General features: G+C 53.0%; 1 protein-coding gene across 8 annotated transcripts in view; it reads left to right on the plus strand.

Annotated features, from left to right (window-relative positions):
* Positions 1–12,952, plus strand: part of Als2cl (ALS2 C-terminal like) — a 24,740-nt gene extending 11,788 nt beyond the window's left edge. For 7 of the 8 annotated variants that reach the window (XM_047532343.1, XM_047532342.1, XM_047532346.1 and 4 more), the window contains 12 exons: positions 698–775; positions 1,515–1,645; positions 2,813–2,986; positions 3,089–3,185; positions 3,361–3,518; positions 4,057–4,122; positions 4,974–5,147; positions 5,997–6,039; positions 6,700–6,761; positions 6,868–7,017; positions 7,313–7,409; positions 7,769–12,952. In XM_047532343.1, the coding sequence (XP_047388299.1) occupies positions 698–775; positions 1,515–1,645; positions 2,813–2,986; positions 3,089–3,185; positions 3,361–3,518; positions 4,057–4,122; positions 4,974–5,147; positions 5,997–6,039; positions 6,700–6,761; positions 6,868–7,017; positions 7,313–7,409; positions 7,769–7,849 (1,311 nt within the window). In that variant the 3' untranslated portion in view covers positions 7,850–12,952. The remainder of the gene's footprint in view (positions 1–697; positions 776–1,514; positions 1,646–2,812; positions 2,987–3,088; positions 3,186–3,360; positions 3,519–4,056; positions 4,123–4,973; positions 5,148–5,996; positions 6,040–6,699; positions 6,762–6,867; positions 7,018–7,312; positions 7,410–7,768) is intronic. The other variant, XM_047532349.1, reaches the window with a different exon arrangement.
* Positions 12,953–17,995: the final 5,043 nt, after the last annotated feature.

Genomic DNA, 17,995 nt, shown 5'->3' on the forward strand with positions numbered 1-17,995 from the left:
CTCTCCATTGTGTGGGATCCTCCAGGGAACCCTGCACGGTGATGTCATTATCCTAGCATGCGAATGACAAGTGAGGCTACAGCAGTCAGAGAACCTGCCCCTGTCAGCCCACCGAGCAGCAGGGCTCAGGCTCGAACCCAGGTCCCTGGAGCCTGGGCCCTCGGCTCTCCCCTCCGCCTTGCCAGACCTCATAGGTGCTTGGCATGGGGTGGGCTGCGGCCTGTGGCTGTCCTTGTTATCATGACTTATTTATGTTCCACTGTGTTCTGGAAAGCACTGAAGGAGGCCTACAGAGAAAAGGGAGAACAGGCAGGAATAGCGCAAAACAGGGGGTGGAACACCACTGTCCTGTTGTTCCTGACAGCCGCTGTGGCGGGGGCCTGCTCAGCCCTGCAGGCTGGGTCAGCACAGCACAGCACTTCCTGAGACCCTCGGGGCTTCCTGCAGAGGCTGCTGGGGGAGAGCAGCCAGGTCTGAGAGGCTGTTTAGGGAAACCCAGGATGAGGTCGGCGGGGCTGGGGCACAACAGGCACAGGGTCAGGGTCCCACCGAGGCACAGTCCTGGGAGAGGGCCACAGAGCTTAGAGCCACTCTCCCGGTGTCAGTGTCTACCTCCCGTCTTTACTGTCCCCTCCCTACTCCCAGTGTCCTGGCCCGTCCTTACCCACCCTCCCTGTCCCCCTGCCTTCCTTCCAAGGGCCCGGGCGTCCTCCTCTCTGAAGACGACTCCCTGTATGAGGGCTCCTTCACCAGGGACCTGACCCTCGTGGGCAAGGTGAGGCCCCCGGGACCTCGCTCCACCCCCTGCCACGGCCCTGGGTGGTGTCCCCTGCCTCTGTCCTAGAGCCCAGAGCTGAGGGCGCAGACAGAGGGTGGAGCAGGCGTGGAGGACCCTTCCATGGCCCCGACGGGGCGGGCGCAGTGACCCTGCAGTGGAGTCGCCGTTTGACTCTGGGGCAAGCTGAGAGGGGACTGGAGAACTTGCCTCAAGTCCAGAGGATGCTGTGGTCTTCTGGCTGTGTCCCCTCCATGACCCCTAGCAGAGAACTCCTGTCTTCCACCGTCACCAGTGCTCTGGGCAGTGTCCCTGGAGACGCTGTCCTTTGTATGTTCCTGCCCAGGCTGCCTCAGCCAAAGGGGCCCGTGGGAATGCGGGGGCCCTTTAGGACAAGGACAGGAGGGCACGCCTGGTGCATGATGGGTGGAGATGGGTGCTGTGGGGGAGAGCCCCACGCAGCCAGGGTCGGCCCTCCCCAGCCCCACAGTGCGGGTTCTCCCTACTCCTCCCTGTGAGTCCCTTCTCCACCTCTCACCCCTTCCTGTCCTGAGGAGGGACGCAGCTCTTGGTGGGGGCTTCTGCAGAGGTAGAGCATTCAGGCCCCTCGGGAAGGGACAGGTTGAATGGGTGCTGGGAAGGGCCCCTCAGTCTGTAGCCTGTCTGACCCAGATGGTCTGTCATCGCTGGGTGGAAGCTGCGCATATAGCCATCCCTGCCTCCCTCTCCTGGCTCTCAGGGCAAGGTGACCTTCCCCAATGGCTTCACCCTGGAGGGCTCATTTAGCAGTGGGACAGGGAAAGGACTCTATACACAGGGTGTGCTGGACACAGCTGCCCTCCCACCGGACCCAAGCAGTACCTGCAAGAGGTAAGAGCCTGGCCCGTCTGGCCCACCTGGTCCGGTCCCTCTAGGTTCTGTCTGTATGTGTCTGTTTTCACCCCAAAGGCTCAGTGCTTGGTAGAGGGGCTTAGCCCTTCAGAGAGTTCAGAGAGCTGAAGGCAAACGACCCTCCAGGAGCAAACTCTTGGAATCAAGGGCTGCATGGAGATAACTCCGTACACCATAAAACTGGAGAAGAATGTTAATTGTAGGCTTTGCTTTGATCCTCATCTTTTTTCTAGAAAGGGTACAAGACAGTTTATACACCAAACACACAAGAAAAAAAAAATGAAAGAAATAAAATGGTGAGTTGCTCTTGAAAGAAAGAGATAGATAGAAAGGTACTACAACAGTAATAGTTGAACATTAGCTTGGCTCAGAGTTCCCTGGCAGCCAAGGTGAAGAAGAAAACTTGCTACAAGCCATATTTGTTATATTTTTTTTCCCCCTATGAGGACAGAGTTCTTCCTTGGAAAGCTATAATCCACACAGTGACTTGCCGAGTCTGTTGAGAAAGACTTGGGCATATAAGAGAATTGGTGTGGGTGGAGGTTCTGATGGGCAGAGGTCCGAAGCAGAGGTAGAGGGGGTACAACTGACTAGTTGCCCACCATCCCTGTATGCTGCTTCTCTCTGACAGCAGGAGCAGGGGGCAGCAACCCCTGGCATGCCCCAGCTGGCTGGGTACAGGCACAGGATACTCTGTGTGACACAGGAGGACAGGACTCTGTTAGTCACAGTCCATTAGATGCACACATAGCCAGGCCTCAGCCTGATGGCCAAGGCAGGATCAAGGCAGGAAGGAACTGGCTGTGGAGGGAGATCGAGCAGGGGAATCCTGGTCTTTGAGCAGTGGTCTATCTTGGGCCAACAACCGCTCTCTGGGCTTGACCTTCAGCGATCCTGGTCGCCATCCTTTCAGGATTCTGTGTCCCATCACTTCTCCATGGCAGAGTGCGTGCTCTTGTCCCTCTCTTTGTCTCTCTTTCTCTTGGAGCCCGGAGGTCAGCTCCATCTGCATGCTCGGGTCCATCTCCCCCTCCTGGGCCTGCGCCTGGGTCAGGCTGTACCACCCGCCTCCCCAGGGCCTAGACGGGGTTCTGCCCACTTCAGCTCCATCTCTCCCCTGCCTCTCACTGTCTCCCCACATCACAGGCAGCTGGGTCTGGGCGCCTTCCCGGTGGAGAGCCGCTGGCAGGGAGTCTACAACCCCTTCCGGGACTTTGTGCGCGCTGGCTGCCCTGGGGACCTGCAGGAGGCCCTGCTGGGCTTCCACGTGCAGAGCTCGAGGGAGCTGCGCAAGTCCCAGGAGTACCTGTGCTGCGAGAGGTGAGGCCCCGAGTGCCCGCGTGTGTGCCCACAGGGCAGAGGGCAGGGGAGGCTCCCTGGGGCAGGGCGTGGGTGAGGGACGCTGTGCACGGTGCTGCCCAGGAGCCACCCGGAGGACAGTGCGGGCAGTGTGGAAGACATCCTGGAGGAGCTGCTGCAGCACCGGGAGCCCGAGACCCTGCAGCAGTACCTCAGGAAGGTGAGGGCCCCGGGCTGGGCGGCCCACGGGGAGGCCCGGCTCCCGCTGGGCCCTGCTGGGGAAGGTTCCGTTTCTCATGGCAGGGTGCTGACTGGAGGGGACAGGGGGGCAGCTGGGCGTGCGGTGCTGCAGCTCCGGGTGCTGAGCGTCCCTTGTCTTCTTCGCACTGTCCCAGGCTCTGAGCAATGCGCGGCACCCCCTGGGAAAGCTCCTGCAGACCCTGATGCTGACCTTCCAGGCCTCGTACGCGGGCGTGGGGGCCAACAAGCACCTGCAGGGTCTGGCCCAGGAGGAGGTGAAGCAGCATGCCCAGGAACTCTGGGCCGCCTACAGGTGGGTGAGCTCCAGGGCACGTGGGCCCAGCCACTGCCCTGTGGCCCCAGGGCCTGCTCATCCCTGCAGTGGCTCTTCTGGTGCCCTGATAGCAGTGGTGCCTTTACCTCAGGTCTAATCCAGCAAAGAGCCAAGGGGTTAGAGATGACAAGGGCCCTGCTGTGCCCCTCAGCTAGAGTTCAGGCCCACGTGGCCCTGGGCAGCCCTGACCCCAGGGGAGCTCTACTGCCCCTGCTGGCTGAGCCTGAGCCGGGACGCAGGCGCCTTCTCCAGGCCCAGGCTAAGCGGTGAGCCCACCATACGTTGTACCAGGAAGCCCTGGACGCGGCAGTTCCTCTGCTGCTGGGGTGCAGGACTCTGGCTGACATTCTCTAGCCACAGCCTAGTGACTGCTGGGGTTTGAGAGGGTGACTCTGCAGGCTCAGTGTCCCTGGTTCCGGGAGATAGCGCCCCTGGCTTTCACCTTGGTGACCGAGGGGGTGGAGCCTTGGTTCTGTGGGTGTGGCAGCCCTGCCACGCCCCTCTCGTTGGTTTGCAGGGGTCTGCTGCAGGTTGCCCTACAGCGCAAGGGCCAGGCCCTAGAGGAGGAAGACGAAGAGACAAGGTGACCAGTCCAGGCCACCGCTCCTGGGGCCTCCCTCAGGGGATTGGGGCACTCCTGGGGGGAAGTGTTGATATTCATGCTATCGATCAAACAAGCACTTTTTTTTTTTTTTTTTTTTAATTCTTTGTGAATCACAGTGACCTACAACCTTGGTCCTGTGATCAGCCGGGGATGGGGGATTGTCACACGCACCAAACGTGTCTTTGTTTTACATGTGCCATCCTGGCCTGTGTCTCTGGCATTTGTGCAGAGGGAGAGCAGCCCCCTCTCCTCCTACACACAGATGGGGATATGGGCCAGGTAGGGCTTAAGCTTAAGGTCATACAGGGCAGGAGTTAGATGGGTCATTAAATCTGTGTCCTCAGGCCCTGGGCAAGCCTTCCAGTACCTTCAGATTCCAGGCCTGGGGATATTCCTGATCAGAGAGGCCTATCACTGCATTGCCGGAGGCGTGGGAGGTGGCGTTAGACCTTAGGGAGAACTCCCCACTCCATCCCTGGAGTCCTGGGAAGCACAGCACACAGAGGCAGCGTGGGCCTTACCTGGAATGGCTGCTGGGACCTTTACTGCAAGTCTCTTGTCCCCCGAGACCCTGGTTTTGCTTTCAAACACGTAGGGATCAAAATCCTTCCCCACCTTCCCTGTCGGTTCTCAAAATAAAATGAGGGAAGGAGGATCCCACAGATTTGAAAGGGACAAGGGACAGTGACTGAGAAAGGCTTGGAGATGTTTTCCAGAGAATGTCGAGGCTGGAGGCAGGGACACCAGGGTGGGGTGAAGGGCTGGAGCACGAATCTGGCCACCTCCCAGGCCCTACCCCGCTGTCCCCAACCTGTTCCGGTTTCTCCCAGGGAACTCCATGTGCATGGACTGATGCTGCCCCTCGTGCTGCCCAGCTTCTACTCGGAGCTCTTCACCCTCTACTTGCTTCTCCACGAGAGGGAGGACAGTCTCTACAGCCAGGGCATCACCAACCTGAGCCTGTTTCCCGACACCAAGTTGCTGGAGTTCCTCGATGTGCAGAAGTGAGCCTCCCTGTGCCACCTTAGCAGACCACGCCTACTCGACTCTCACTGTCTTCCACAGAAAGTGGGGGTGGCTTAATGGGCTCACATACTATAAAGTTCTAAGGCTATGCATTCAGGTGTGGCTGGATCTAGGTGCCCAACCACACCGTAAAGAGAAGCCCCCTTTCTTTCTCTGGTTTTTCTCTGACTCTCCCTTGTGGTGACAAACACGGCAGTAGCCTCTTGAGGTTTATACCTCGCCCAGCTCAATCCTCCCCATTGTCCAACAGCTCCAGTCGAGCCCTTGGGATCCCTCACTGGCTTGGCTTGGGTCTTGAGCCCTCCACTGAGTGCTGGCTATCAGCGACCAGGCCTGCCTCAGTAGCCACCATGAAGGCTGGGCAAGGTTAACTGCTCTGGGCACTTGGAGAGTGGGGAGGGGAGCCCCCAGGGGAAAGTGAGGACTACTCTGGGAGCAGGTCAGTCAGGTGTCTGCCATACCCCAGGGCCTCCCTTCTACCCCACCCCTTGTCCTCTGTAAATCATCCTTTCTCCTTAGCACCCCTCTGAAACATTGACACCATGAGCAACTAACCCCCAGTCCCCATCGTGGCTTGGCCACAATCCCTCCTCCCACACCTGGCCTCCTTTGTCACACAGCAAGGGCTGCTGCCTCCAGGAACCCCGCTGGCCTCCCCTGGCCTCGAGCTCCACACTCATGCCTAGGGATGCTCTCGTGGGACCGGTTCCCTTCCCCTGGCCTGTACTCAGCCTTCCTGGGGACACCGTGACAGCAGTCGTGCCCTTTGAGCTCAGACCCTGCCCCCATCCTGGCAAAGCCCCCATCACGCTTTTTTTCAATTCCAGGCACCTGTGGCCCCTCAAGGACCTCAAGCTGACGACCAATCAGGTGAGAGGGCCGGCCCACCACCTGCCTCAGGATGGCTGTGGGCGGCAGAGGAGGATGAGGGAGGAGATAGATGCCAGGCTTCCTGCCTTGTTCCATCTCCCGGGATGGCCAGGCTCCAACACGGGCTCTGTCCCTTTCCTGCTGTGTGACCCCCGGCAAAATGCTTGAGCCCTGAGTCTCAATTTCCTCCCGTGTAAAGGGAGCCACTTCCGGACCCACCTCGCAGGGTGGGTGTGAGGGTGACAGGCAGGTGGGACAGTCGTTCTCAAAGCGTGTTGCTGACCAGCAGCAGCAGGACCATCTGGAACCTGCTAGAAAAGCAGATTCTTAGACCACCCCACACTTGTTGAGTCAGAAACTTCAAAGTCGACCCATGAACCTGTGTTGGAATAAGCCCTTGGATCTGGGAGCCACTGATGTGGACATTTGGGATTGGGGAGCATCTAGTGACCACTGGCTGCTGTGGTTAGATCTCTACCCCGCTTGATCCTCCCAACCCCCTGGAGCTGTAACCCCATTTGATAGTTGCATAAAGTGAGGTCCTCATGGGTCTGAGCTGAAGCAAATGATCGGGAAGGGACTTGGGGCCCCCTGAGCCCTAGGCATGAGGGCATGTCAGAGCCGGACCCCAACCTCATTTGGTGTCCACTCCCCACACAGAGGTACTCCCTGGTCAGGGACAAGTGCTTCCTGTCTGCCACCGAGTGCCTGCAGAAGATCATGTGAGTCCCTGCCCTGGGGAGGTGGGCAGGGGGCCTGGGAGTGTTGGTGGTCCCCAGCTGGGGCTGAACCCAGGGACCTGGAACTGAAGCCAGCACCCTACTGCAGGACCACAGTGGACCCTCGGGAGAAGCTGGAGGTGCTGGAGAAGACATATGGGGAAATCGAGGCCACCGTGACGCGGGTGCTGGGCCGGGAGCACAAGCTGCCCATGGATGACCTACTGCCCTTGCTCATCTACGTAGTGTCCCGGGCCCGGTGAGTCCCAGCCTACCGGGCGTGTGGTCAGGGGGCGGGATGGATGCAGCAGGCCCCCCCCACCCTGCCCAAACTGTCTGAAGTCTGAACACCAGGGTTACTGATGCAGGCTTCTCAGCAGAGATGGGGAAGCTGAGGCCCAGAAAGGGGAGGGTCCTGTGGGGACCAGAGACAGAGTGGGGACCACCTCTGAGGTGTCCAGGCCTCTAGGCCAAAGCTCCTTCCCTTGCTCGGCTGTGCTCGCCATGATGCGGCCTTCTTCTCTCCCTCACTGTCTTGGGTGGGTGTTCTCCAGAATTCAGCACCTGGGAGCCGAGATCCACCTGATCCGGGACATGATGGACCCTGTCCACATAGGAGGCCTGTATGACTTCCTGCTCACAGCCTTGGAGGTGAGGGACACGGCTGTAGGCTGAGGCAGAAATGCCCTGGCTCCCGGGACAGACGGCTTCCCTGCCCCAGACACCATCAAGGGGACGAGCTTAGATTCGAAGCTCGTGTGTGTCTCTGTGGAAAGGGTCCTCGCAGGTTCCTGCCCTCGTGAGAAAGGGACCAGGACCTCCAGGCCACATCCCCAAGCCCAGTGGGAGAGGAAAGGTCCCACTTCCTCGCAGAGTGTGGCTGAGGGCTGAGTAGGAGACACCTAGTCTGCACCTGGGAGGTGGGTGCCCTGGGCTTTGGGCCCCAGAGCCCGTGTGTGTGGCTGGGGGCGGGCAGGCCAGTGGCCCCAGCCCCGCCTCTCTCTCACCAGTCCTGTTACGAGCACATCCAGAAGGAAGACATGCGGCTGCGCCACCTGCCTGGCCACTGGGACTCCAGGGAGCTCTGGTAGCTCGGCCTTGCCTGGCGAACAGCAGCACTGAGAAGGCCGCGTGGACTGCCCGCAGGAGCAGGCACTGCCCACCGGCTCCTGAGCGCCCAGGGCCAAGAGCAGGATGGGCCCCTGGAGGAGCTCTTGGAGGAGACGGGCGCTTTGTTTTTCCAGGAGAGATGCTGCTGCTTCCCGACTGGAGTGAGGTCCAGGGCGACAGGTGGGGCCCCAGAGCTTTTGGTTTTCCTTTGGCCACTAGGCCAGCCTCCAATGACCCCTTAACCTACAGCAGCTCACAGTCTGGGGTGAGGAGTCGCTGGCTTCTCTGACTGAACCTTGCTCCCAAGTTACTGAGCCTCTCTGGGCCTCGTGTTGCCATCTGTCAAATGGTGGGGTGGACGGTCCATAAAGGCCCTTCCAGCCAACTTGCTGGATTCTGGAGTCCTTTCTGAAGCCAGCCTTTAGTGCACCGAGGTTTTCTCACACCGCCGTTGGTCCCGTCCTGCCTCTCCACTCCCCGTCGAAGGACTCCAGGCTGCCAAGGGCTGTTCTTCCAGTCTTCACCCCTTAAGTGTTCTTCTGGCAACCTGCCTCCTTCCCAGCTCTTCCCAGCGCCGAGCTGCCTCTCAGGGTGTGTGGCAGAAAGGCTCCTGCTCCTTGCCATCTGCTGGGTGGCTGTGGCAGGCGCTTGCCCTGCTGCGCGTGCAGTCGAGAGGGTGGACTTGGAGTCCTTGAACTGCAGTTGCTCGCCTGTGACATACATGGCGGTGGAGGGTGGGCAGTAAACCCACCTGGCTCGCCTTACGCTAGCAGACCCCAAGTGGTTCATGAATTACATGCCCGAGGTCTCTGTTGGTATGTCTGGAAGGAACAGCAGGGTACACGAGACCAATCTGTGCCCTGACCGATAAGCACCTGGGGCTCGGGCTTCTCAGGAGTTGGGCAGCGTGGACTTTACTTTGTTTCTCAGGTGAGACCACCCCATGCAGGAGCTGGACTTGGGGCAGCCTCATCCCTCCCTGCTCTCAGTTTCTCTTCCCCACATCCAGGAGCTTGGATCAGGTGACCTACAGGGTTTCCCACTGCCCTAAAAGGAGTTGAGTGACAGTGGGCAGTGTGACTGAGCTCTGAAGTGGCCGGAAGGAGTGAAGCATGGGCAGAGGGTGTGCTCTTGCAAGGGTCCAGGCTGGGAGGGTGAGCGGGCCTAGGGCCTGTGCTGGGCCCGAGGTCATAAACAGGGCTGGTTCTTGTTCATGACTCCAGGTGTGCCTCCCACCAACAAAGCACTGGCCTCAGCCTGTAAAGGAAGGGCTGGAAGCCACCAAGAAAGCCACTCACCCCTGAGGGCAAGGCTCAGCCCCACCAGGGCCCCAGGGCTGGGGGGCCAAAGGAGCCTTGGAGATAGGGCAGGATAGGGCAGAGAGAACCAGCTGGCACTGCCACCTCCAGAGGAGCAGGAGAGGCTGGTTCCACAGAATACACCAGCCTAAACAAAGGGCCTGGGGCTCTGGTTCTGCTAGGAACCTGTGGTGTCCCCAAGAAAGTTCCCAGGAAGATGCCTACCCAGGATGGCCAAAGCTCACCAGTACTTCAGTGTTCTTCAGCTATTACTAGCTAGTTCTTTCCCTTTGACAAGTGAGAACTTCCTGACCCCATGCCTCAAAGGCAGCCCTGAATTTCTGCAGAGACCTTACAACGCTTCTGGCCTCTGGGATCCATGAGCCCTTGCTGCAGCACTCAGGTGACAAGGCCCTGCTGCACATCCTCCAGCTGGGTCTCACCCAGAACCAGCTGAACCAAAGCCTCTTGACACGGCCTTGTGGGCCATAATAACAGGGTCCTGGGAGGTCCCAAAGGCCACCAAGGGTGTAGCAGACCCTCACAGCAAAACCCACAGAGCAGACAGGAGCCTTTGCATTAGAGCGTAGGGAGATGGAGAGCGAGGTGGGTGCTTCATTGCAGAAGTCAGGTGGTGCCTCCAGGAGCTGCTGCAGATGGGTCACCTGTAGGCCATCACACCTCAGTGACAGCCTCTCCCAGCTGAATTCTTCTGCAGGGGATGACTATGTGCCATCCTGGAATGTCTCCCACTCTTTGATGACTGGGCCATGTCAACAGAACTGGCTTAGGAGCTGTCACATACATATGATCAATGTCCATAACCGCCCAGATCCAGCAGGTGTAGAGGTAAAAGAAGCAGCGGGTTCCAGCAGCCTGGTTCCCCAGAGGAAGGTGGGGAGGGGAGAGAGAGAGAACTTACGGCATGGTCTCTGAGAGCTGTGGCCTGTTCTCATTCTGCCTCCCTGCTTCAAAATCAAGCATTTTATTCCAGTGGGAATAAAATTTCTGGGGAATGACCACAATTAGAGTCCACTTATTTCTTTAGATTTAAAAAAGCCCACTTCATCTTTTAATGGTACCTGCTGCCTCTGGGTGAAAGGGGATGTGAAATGTCCCACAGAGGCCCAGGTAGCTGCCACTGCCGATACTCTGGCTGGGCCCGTGGTACCACTGCCAGCCTGCTGTGTTCAGCGAGTTCAAGTGCCCAGCACCTCAGGATCTCAGTGTCCACAGCTGCTCTACAAATGGGACTTGTGAGATGCCTACAAAATGCATATACTGTGGTCCAGGCCCGGTGCCACTTCTGGGAGGCTGGGAGAGGTTTGCAAAATCTTGCCAGGACTGGGAAGGCCTGATGTGTTGGACTATGCACCCTGGAGTCCCTTGGTCACTTGACTGTGGAGCCTGCTCTCAGGCATGTTTGCCAGGTTTCCTGGGCCTCATGTGTTGGAATCACAGGGCCTTGGTTTGGGCCCAGTCCTGAACTCTAGATGGTTTGCCACGCCTGTGTGATGGCATATCCAGGTAGCTGAGGTCCTTACCTGGGCTTTGCAGAATTGGTCATCTTGTGGTTCCACTGATGTGCATTCCCAAAGGGTCCTTTTCTGTGGGCATCCATATATGTCATGACAGAGGGTATGTGTAACTTGCTACCATAATGTTTGTCCCTGTGGAGGGTTGGAGCTGGAAAATCCGGTTGTTCTTTCATTAGGTGGACACTAGATACCAGTAGGTGAAAATGTAATGTGGCACATCACTGTCTGCCTTCTGCTCATGGAGCAGAGATTTTTCTTCATACAGTTTTAAACATTTTTTTTTTTTCTATGACTGTCCAGCCTGAGGGGGGTCTTTCACTTAGCTGATCCATGGGATCCCAGGGCAGAATGCTGGAAAACAGATCCTGGAGTCTCTGGAAGTGCTGCTCCCTCCCCGCTCCCAGTATATAGGGAGCAAGGAATTTCCATTGGAAATTCCCCTGTGAGGTGCTTTGGAGTCCTTCTCTGTTCCTGCCCTCCCTCATGTGATCTTATGGCACTGTTTCAACCGGGAGTAAGGTCCTTGAGAGGAAGGGGTGTCCCTTCTGGCCTCAGGCGACTCATCAGTAATGGCCTTAGTTGCTTCAGTCCCATCCTGGAATCCAACTGCAACCCTCCCTCTATTCCCAGGCAAGCACCACCCTGTGGAGTCCCTGCCTGGAAGCCTTTGCTATTTGATTCATTACCTTTGATTGGCAGCTGGATGAGGAGAGAGGCAGGTGGATGACCTGCCAGGAAGAGCGGGAGGCTCAGTCCTCTCCCTGTCCTCCTGGAGCTCCCAGTCCAGTGAGAAGCAGGAAATTGAGTTAGGAAGTGGTGTCAATAAGGACAACACACACACAATGACAGGATGCAGGACCAGGCAGGTGCAGCAGGCTGCAGCCGGGGAAGCCTCTTGTGGGAGCAATGTGGAGGCCGGAAAGTGCTCTGGGCAGAGTAGGGGCCAGGCAGAGGACACGGTGCAGAGGCCATGAGGTGGGAGAGGCTGCAGGGGCTCCAGGTCATTGAAACAGGTGGCAAGTGTGACCAGAGCACAGAGGACAGAGGCAGGGTTCATGCTGAGCAGACAGAGAGGTTCTGGGTGATCCCAAGCTGAAGGGGTGGGACTTGATTCCAGGTGCACTGGGAGGCCGCTGGAGGGCAGGGAGCAGTTGCTGGCTTCCCACGGCTCCCTCTAGCGGCCTTGCAGAGAACTGCCTGGGGTGGGGGCAGGAAGACCAGAAGGAGGCCGGGACTGGTATCCAGCTGTGACCACAACCCAGAGAGGGGTGCTTGTGGACATGGAGAGGAGTGATGTTCTTGAGACCCATGTTGGGCTTAGGACTGGCATGTGCTGCCAGAACGGAGGTGGGGACAGGCAGGGAGGAAGTGAGCTCTCTCAGGATTGCTGGGTGCACCCCGAGGCCTGATCAGGGACGAAGGGAAGCTGGGCTCTGCGGAAATGGGAGAGATGTCAGATCTCTTCAGAAACAGGAGTGGAGAATGGACTAAGCCCGGGGACCTCGCACATCTCCACACAGGCCACGTAGGAAGACGTTCAAACTGCTGCCGGACCTGCTCAGCCCGCCGGGCCGTGGGCGGCCACCCTGAGGCCCTCTCATCCGTCTCCCCTTCACACACATGCTTACTGTCTGGCCATCTGGGTGACGCGCTGCTCATGCTGCCATTTGGTCCCTCTGGTTCACTGTTGCCTGGCGGAACCCGGCCCTCCAGGGCTGACTTCACGCTCTTCTTGTCTTTGTAAATAATAAACTGCAATCACAGAGGCGGCTGTGCAGAGCCCTCTGTCCCTGATGCTGCCCACTTCCCCTCTGTTCTGTCCTCAGTGGCTTTCATCCCCCCTGCCCCAGAGCCCAGGAGAGCTCTGGAGATCAGGAGGGCACCACTTGGGTGGCTGGCTTCAGGTCTCTTGCTGCACAGCCTAGAAACATTCCCGGCTCCACCCGTGGGTGATAGCGAGCCCATGGGACCCTGGGGCTGGCTCCTGTGGGCCTCTTCTGTTTTTCCTCCAAAAGGTATTGTGACTTCACTGGTCTCACGTTGGGTGCCAGTTTTCAACTGGTGACAGTGCCCAAGTGACAGCATGGGGCTAACACTTCTGTAGCTGCTCATGGACTTGGCACACCTTCACGGACCTGGCCAGTAAAGGAACCATGAGCCCCTGTGGAATTAGAGCTTATTGCGAAGGTGAAATGACAGAAACCCTTTGTGGAGTGCAATATCAAGCAGATGAATGATTTCTGATCGATAAAAGTAACCCTAGCAATGAATATTTGTCATTTCTGGTCAGAGGCAGGCATGCAGTACATTTATTTATTTATGCTGTGCTGGAGACCAGACACAGGGTCTCTCTCTCTCTCTCTCTCTCTCTCTCTCTCTCTCTCTCTCTCTCTCTCTCACACACACACACACACACACAATTCTTTTGCACCATAAGGGATTGAACACAGGGGCATTCTGCCACCAAGATATATCCCACCCCTGTTTTTAATTAATTTATTTTTTTATTTTGAGACAGGGTCTCACTAAGTTTCTAGGTTGGCCTCAAATTTGCAATCCTGCCCCAGCTGCCCCACTAGCTGGGATTATGGTATGCACCAGAGGCTGTGCCCACCTGGGAGCCAGAGATTGACAGAGCCTAGTTATAGACAGGGCTATAAAGGGGTGCAAAACAGATCTAAAAGCTCAAACTGAGACTCTCCAACTTGCCCCTTCCATGAGTTCATTTTTCTCCTTGCTGAGCCCCCAGATCACTCCTCAGCTCCTTTGGGAATTGTCCTGGGACTAGCTGAGGCTGTCAAGCTTATCTCCTTCAATGCATCTCTGAATATCCCTCCCATGGAACCTTTTGCCCCATAGTGAAAGGATGTCCTTTACTCACCTTCACTTGCTCCATGAAATCTCATCCCCATTCCAGTGCCGTGGGCTAGCAGGGAAGCTGGAGTCACGTCTTCTGAGAGTCAAATCCTGGCGGTGCCACTTAACAGGCATTTGATGTAAGATGCACTTTTTATACTAATGATGATAAATTATACCTAATTAATTTTTGTGGGCTAAAAGGCAACTCACTGACATCTTTCATATTCTTGGCATATCAATTTTTGATTTGACTTTTTAAAAATAGGTTTGATTTTTTAGGATGGTTTTAGGTTCATAGCAAAATTGAATAGAAAGTACAGAGTTCCCATATCACCCTGCTCCCTACACATGCATAGTCTTCCCCACTATTGGCATCTGGCACCAGGGTGGTACATTTGTTAAAACTGATGAACCTATGTTAATGTGCCATTATTATTGCAAGTCCATAGTTTACCTTAGGATTCACTCTTGGAATTGAACATTCTGGGGTTTTGACAAATGTATAATGACATATAAACATCATTAATAGCATCATACCAAAATAGTTTCATTGCCCTAAAAATTCTCTTGCTTAAGATGATGTGGTATAGCCGGGAATGGTGGAACATAGCTGTAATCCCAGCAACTCAGAAGCAGGAGAATTGTAAGTTCAAAGCCAGCCTCAGCAACAGCATGAGATCCTGTCTCAAAATATGAAATAAAAAAGGACTGAGGATATAGCTCAGAGGTTGAGCCCCCTGGGTTCAGTCCCTAATACAAAAAAAAAAAAAAAAAAAAAAGATAGTGTGGTGTGGCTGAAGATGGATATATATAGACAAATGGAACAGAATAGAAAGCTCATAAATAAACCCTGACAAAATACCAAATGATTTTTTGGTAAGGATGGGGAAAGTACAGTCTCTTCAACAAACAGTGTCAGGAAACCTGGATCTCCACATGCAAAAGAATGCAGTTGGAGCCTTACTTGATATCATATGTGATTAACTCAAAATGGATTAAAGATCTAAAGGCAAGACCTGAGAGTATAAAACTCCTAGAAGAAAATAGGTTCAGGACATTGACCTTAGCAAAGACTTCTAAAAGTCTGACACCAAAAGCCCAGGCAGCAAGAGCAAAAACAGACAAATGAATCTACTGTAATGAAACTTAAAAACTTGTGTGCATCGAATGAAATAATCAACAAGTCAAATGAAAAACAAACAAACTTATCTGCCAGGAATTCTATCTCTGCTCAAACTGCCCTTCCAAAAGGATAAAGGAGAAATCAAGACATTTCTAAGGAAACAAAAGCTGAAAGAATCTGTCCCTAGTAGACCTGCCCTACAAGAAATGCTTCCAAAGATGGAAGAATCTGGTTCCTGCTGAGTTACACTGGTGTGCCTTAGAGAGATCATGAGAAAATGAGTGCTCTTAACTAGAAATTAAAGGCTGTCATAGTTAGGGGGCATGTTTAGGAGCTTACAGAGAGGCCTTATCTCTGCAGGGAAACACCAGATGAGCTGAGCAGCATACCAAGACTCTGATAGAATCACAGAAGTCCAGAAATGTTTGATTGCTCAGCCAAAGCCAGATGAGCTAAGAAAAAACAAAAACAAAAACAAAAACAAAAAAACAAGAGAGAGAGAGAGAAGACATGTTTTATTAATATCAGGAATGGAGGAAAGAACATCATTATATATCTCATGGACATTAAGTTCCTGTACCTACAAATTTGGTAGCATAGAGGAAATGCGCCTACTCCTTGAAAGACACAATCTACCAAAAACTACACAAGAATTGTGGATTTTGAATGTGCCTGATCAAGAGGGTTGAGATATAGACTGAATGAGAAAGAATTAATTGACTTGGAGGCACTCTCTTGAAACATGAGATTTAACACCCTGGAAAAGATCCCAAGGGATCTAATGTGCTTTTAGAAGCCTGCCTAAACAATCACTGATTTTCAGATCCAGACCCCATTAACTAAAAAAGGTGGGTGAGTTCCTAGGAGGAAGGATCTTGTGTAATACCACAAGTCTACACTATAATGACTGTCCTGGTTCTTCTCAAAGTGATGTATGGCCATTTTCTTTGGAGGCCATAAAGTGGGGAAAGGGCTATTTGACACAAGATATCAGTTGATATTAATACCTCACATTCAAAACATTGTTATGGTCTTCCTGTTAGAGTGGGGACTTATGAGATCCAGGTAATAGATGAAGTTCTAGCTTTAGTTAATGAAGTGCAGTTTTCAATGGGTCTGTTGGGTCTAGAGACCCAGCCAGTGGTCACTTCTACAGTTATGAGTGTATCATTGCAATGGATTAACTTCATTGTTAGAGTAATCATTACACCAGGTTCTTGGTCTGTGGGGTAAGAGCCCATAGTGGGAAAGGCTGAATGGAAACCTCCAAAACTGTCCCCACCAAGCCAAGCTAGTAAATTAAATATATAATATATATATATATATATTATATTATATATTACATCATGTAATATATAAATATATAAATTATATGTTATGTATGGTAAATAACTATATATCCTATAATATATAATTATATATATGATATGTTATTGCATCTGGAGGGTGCTGATGATTAGTGCCACCATTAAAGACCTGAAGGTTTGCTGGATGGTGTCATATCTCCATTTAACTCACCAGTCTGGATCCTGTAGAAACTGAGTGGATCCTGAAAACTTAGACTACTATAAACTCAGTCAAATGGTAGCCAGATCACAGCTGCATGCCAGATGTGATATCATTAATAAGGTCTCATACACAATGGCATGTGGTCATTAATTGGGTGAATGTGTTTTTTTTCATTCCAGTTAGGAGAAAGGGTCCAACAGTTTGCATGCCCGTAGACTAGCCAATGATATTCACTTATGGTTTTGTCTCACAGCTATGCTAACTATCTGCATTCTGTCATGATATGGTGTTAAAAATCTAGACTGGGCATCTGGCTGAACATCACGTTAAATTCCTTACATGGATGACATCATCCATGAAGCCAGGGCTGCTTCACTGCTGAGCTACATCCTAGCCCTTTTTATTTTTTATTTAGAGATAGGGTCTTGCTAAATTGCTGAGGCTGGCCTCACACTTGTGCTCGTCCTGCCTCACCCTCCCAAGTCACTAGGATTACAGGTGTGTGCCACCACACCCAGCCTCCAAGTTTGTTTTCTGTGTTCAGATTGAAAATAAAAGCAATGTTTATCACTGCTGGGCTAGGCTTAATGAAAGGTCTTTAAATCTTATCACGTCAAAGCATTCTAAGTTGCTTTATAAAATTGCTAAAATTGATTTTTAGATTGTGGAATGGCTGAAATATGGGCAAGAGTTTGGTGATGGGTATGTCAAAGAGTAAGCCAAGGCCAAAGAACCACATTCAATGGGAAAGTCATGAATTAAAAATACTGAGAGGGCTTGGGGTGTAGCTCAGTGGAAGAGCACTTGCCTAGCATGCACCAGGCCCTGGGTTCAACCTCCAGTATCACAGAATAAAATAAAATGAAATAAAAACAAACAAACAAACAAACAAATTGATAATTTCATGATTCAACAAGAAAGGCTAGAAAACCATGGACAAAGAAGATATTTAAATGACAAAGTCAAAGGGGTTTTGTCTCATAGAAAAATTTCAGCCAACTCTGCTGTCAGGTAAAATGTCCCTAATGGTATTGAGAGATGCATATTCTGGTTATTTTATTGTGACAAAGATGACATCCAGGAGAATAACAACATCAAAAACAGAAGGCAAGTGCTTCCACACAAGCTCACCGAGTGTCAGAAACTGAACTCAGTAGTCCTTGGAAATTGTCTCACTGAATTGAATCCTCACCACACCCTAACATGAGGCCCTACTATCATTCTCGTGTGGACATGAGTTGACTTGGAAGGACTGAGCTTCCTTAACCTGTGGTTAAGGAGCTGAGTTCAAATTCAGGTTCCCTTTCTCCAGGATGATTCTCACAGCCATTTGGCAACTCAGCTCATTCTCTTGTGAAAGTAGAAAACTAGTTTACTGAATAAAACAGTCTCGCTTATGTAAAACTGAAATGACCTCTATTTTTCCCCAGCTCTTTTAAGGACCTTCTGTGTAGCAATCCTTTCCTTGCCTTGGAGTAAATATTGGATAACTGACAGATTTTTATTCATGTTTATGTGATAAAAATTCCTCTGCTTATTTTCGGATACCATAAAAAGTCAGTTCTGCTTAGTCCCCTAGAAGGTTCAAAGCTAAATTTAAGACTTCTGCACTAGAGGCTCTCCAACAGAACAGGGAATGAAATGAGCTAATCTATTTTCATTCATTTCATTTTTTTTTCATTTTGGTACTGGGGATTTGAACCCAGGGACACTCAACCACTGAGCCCCATCCCCAGCCTCTTTTTTTATATTTTATTTAGAAACAGGGTCTCTCTAAGTTACTCAGAGCCTCACTAAGTT

The sequence above is a fragment of the Sciurus carolinensis genome, chromosome 17 (assembly GCF_902686445.1).
Source record: "Sciurus carolinensis chromosome 17, mSciCar1.2, whole genome shotgun sequence".
Classification (NCBI taxonomy): domain Eukaryota; kingdom Metazoa; phylum Chordata; class Mammalia; order Rodentia; family Sciuridae; genus Sciurus; species Sciurus carolinensis.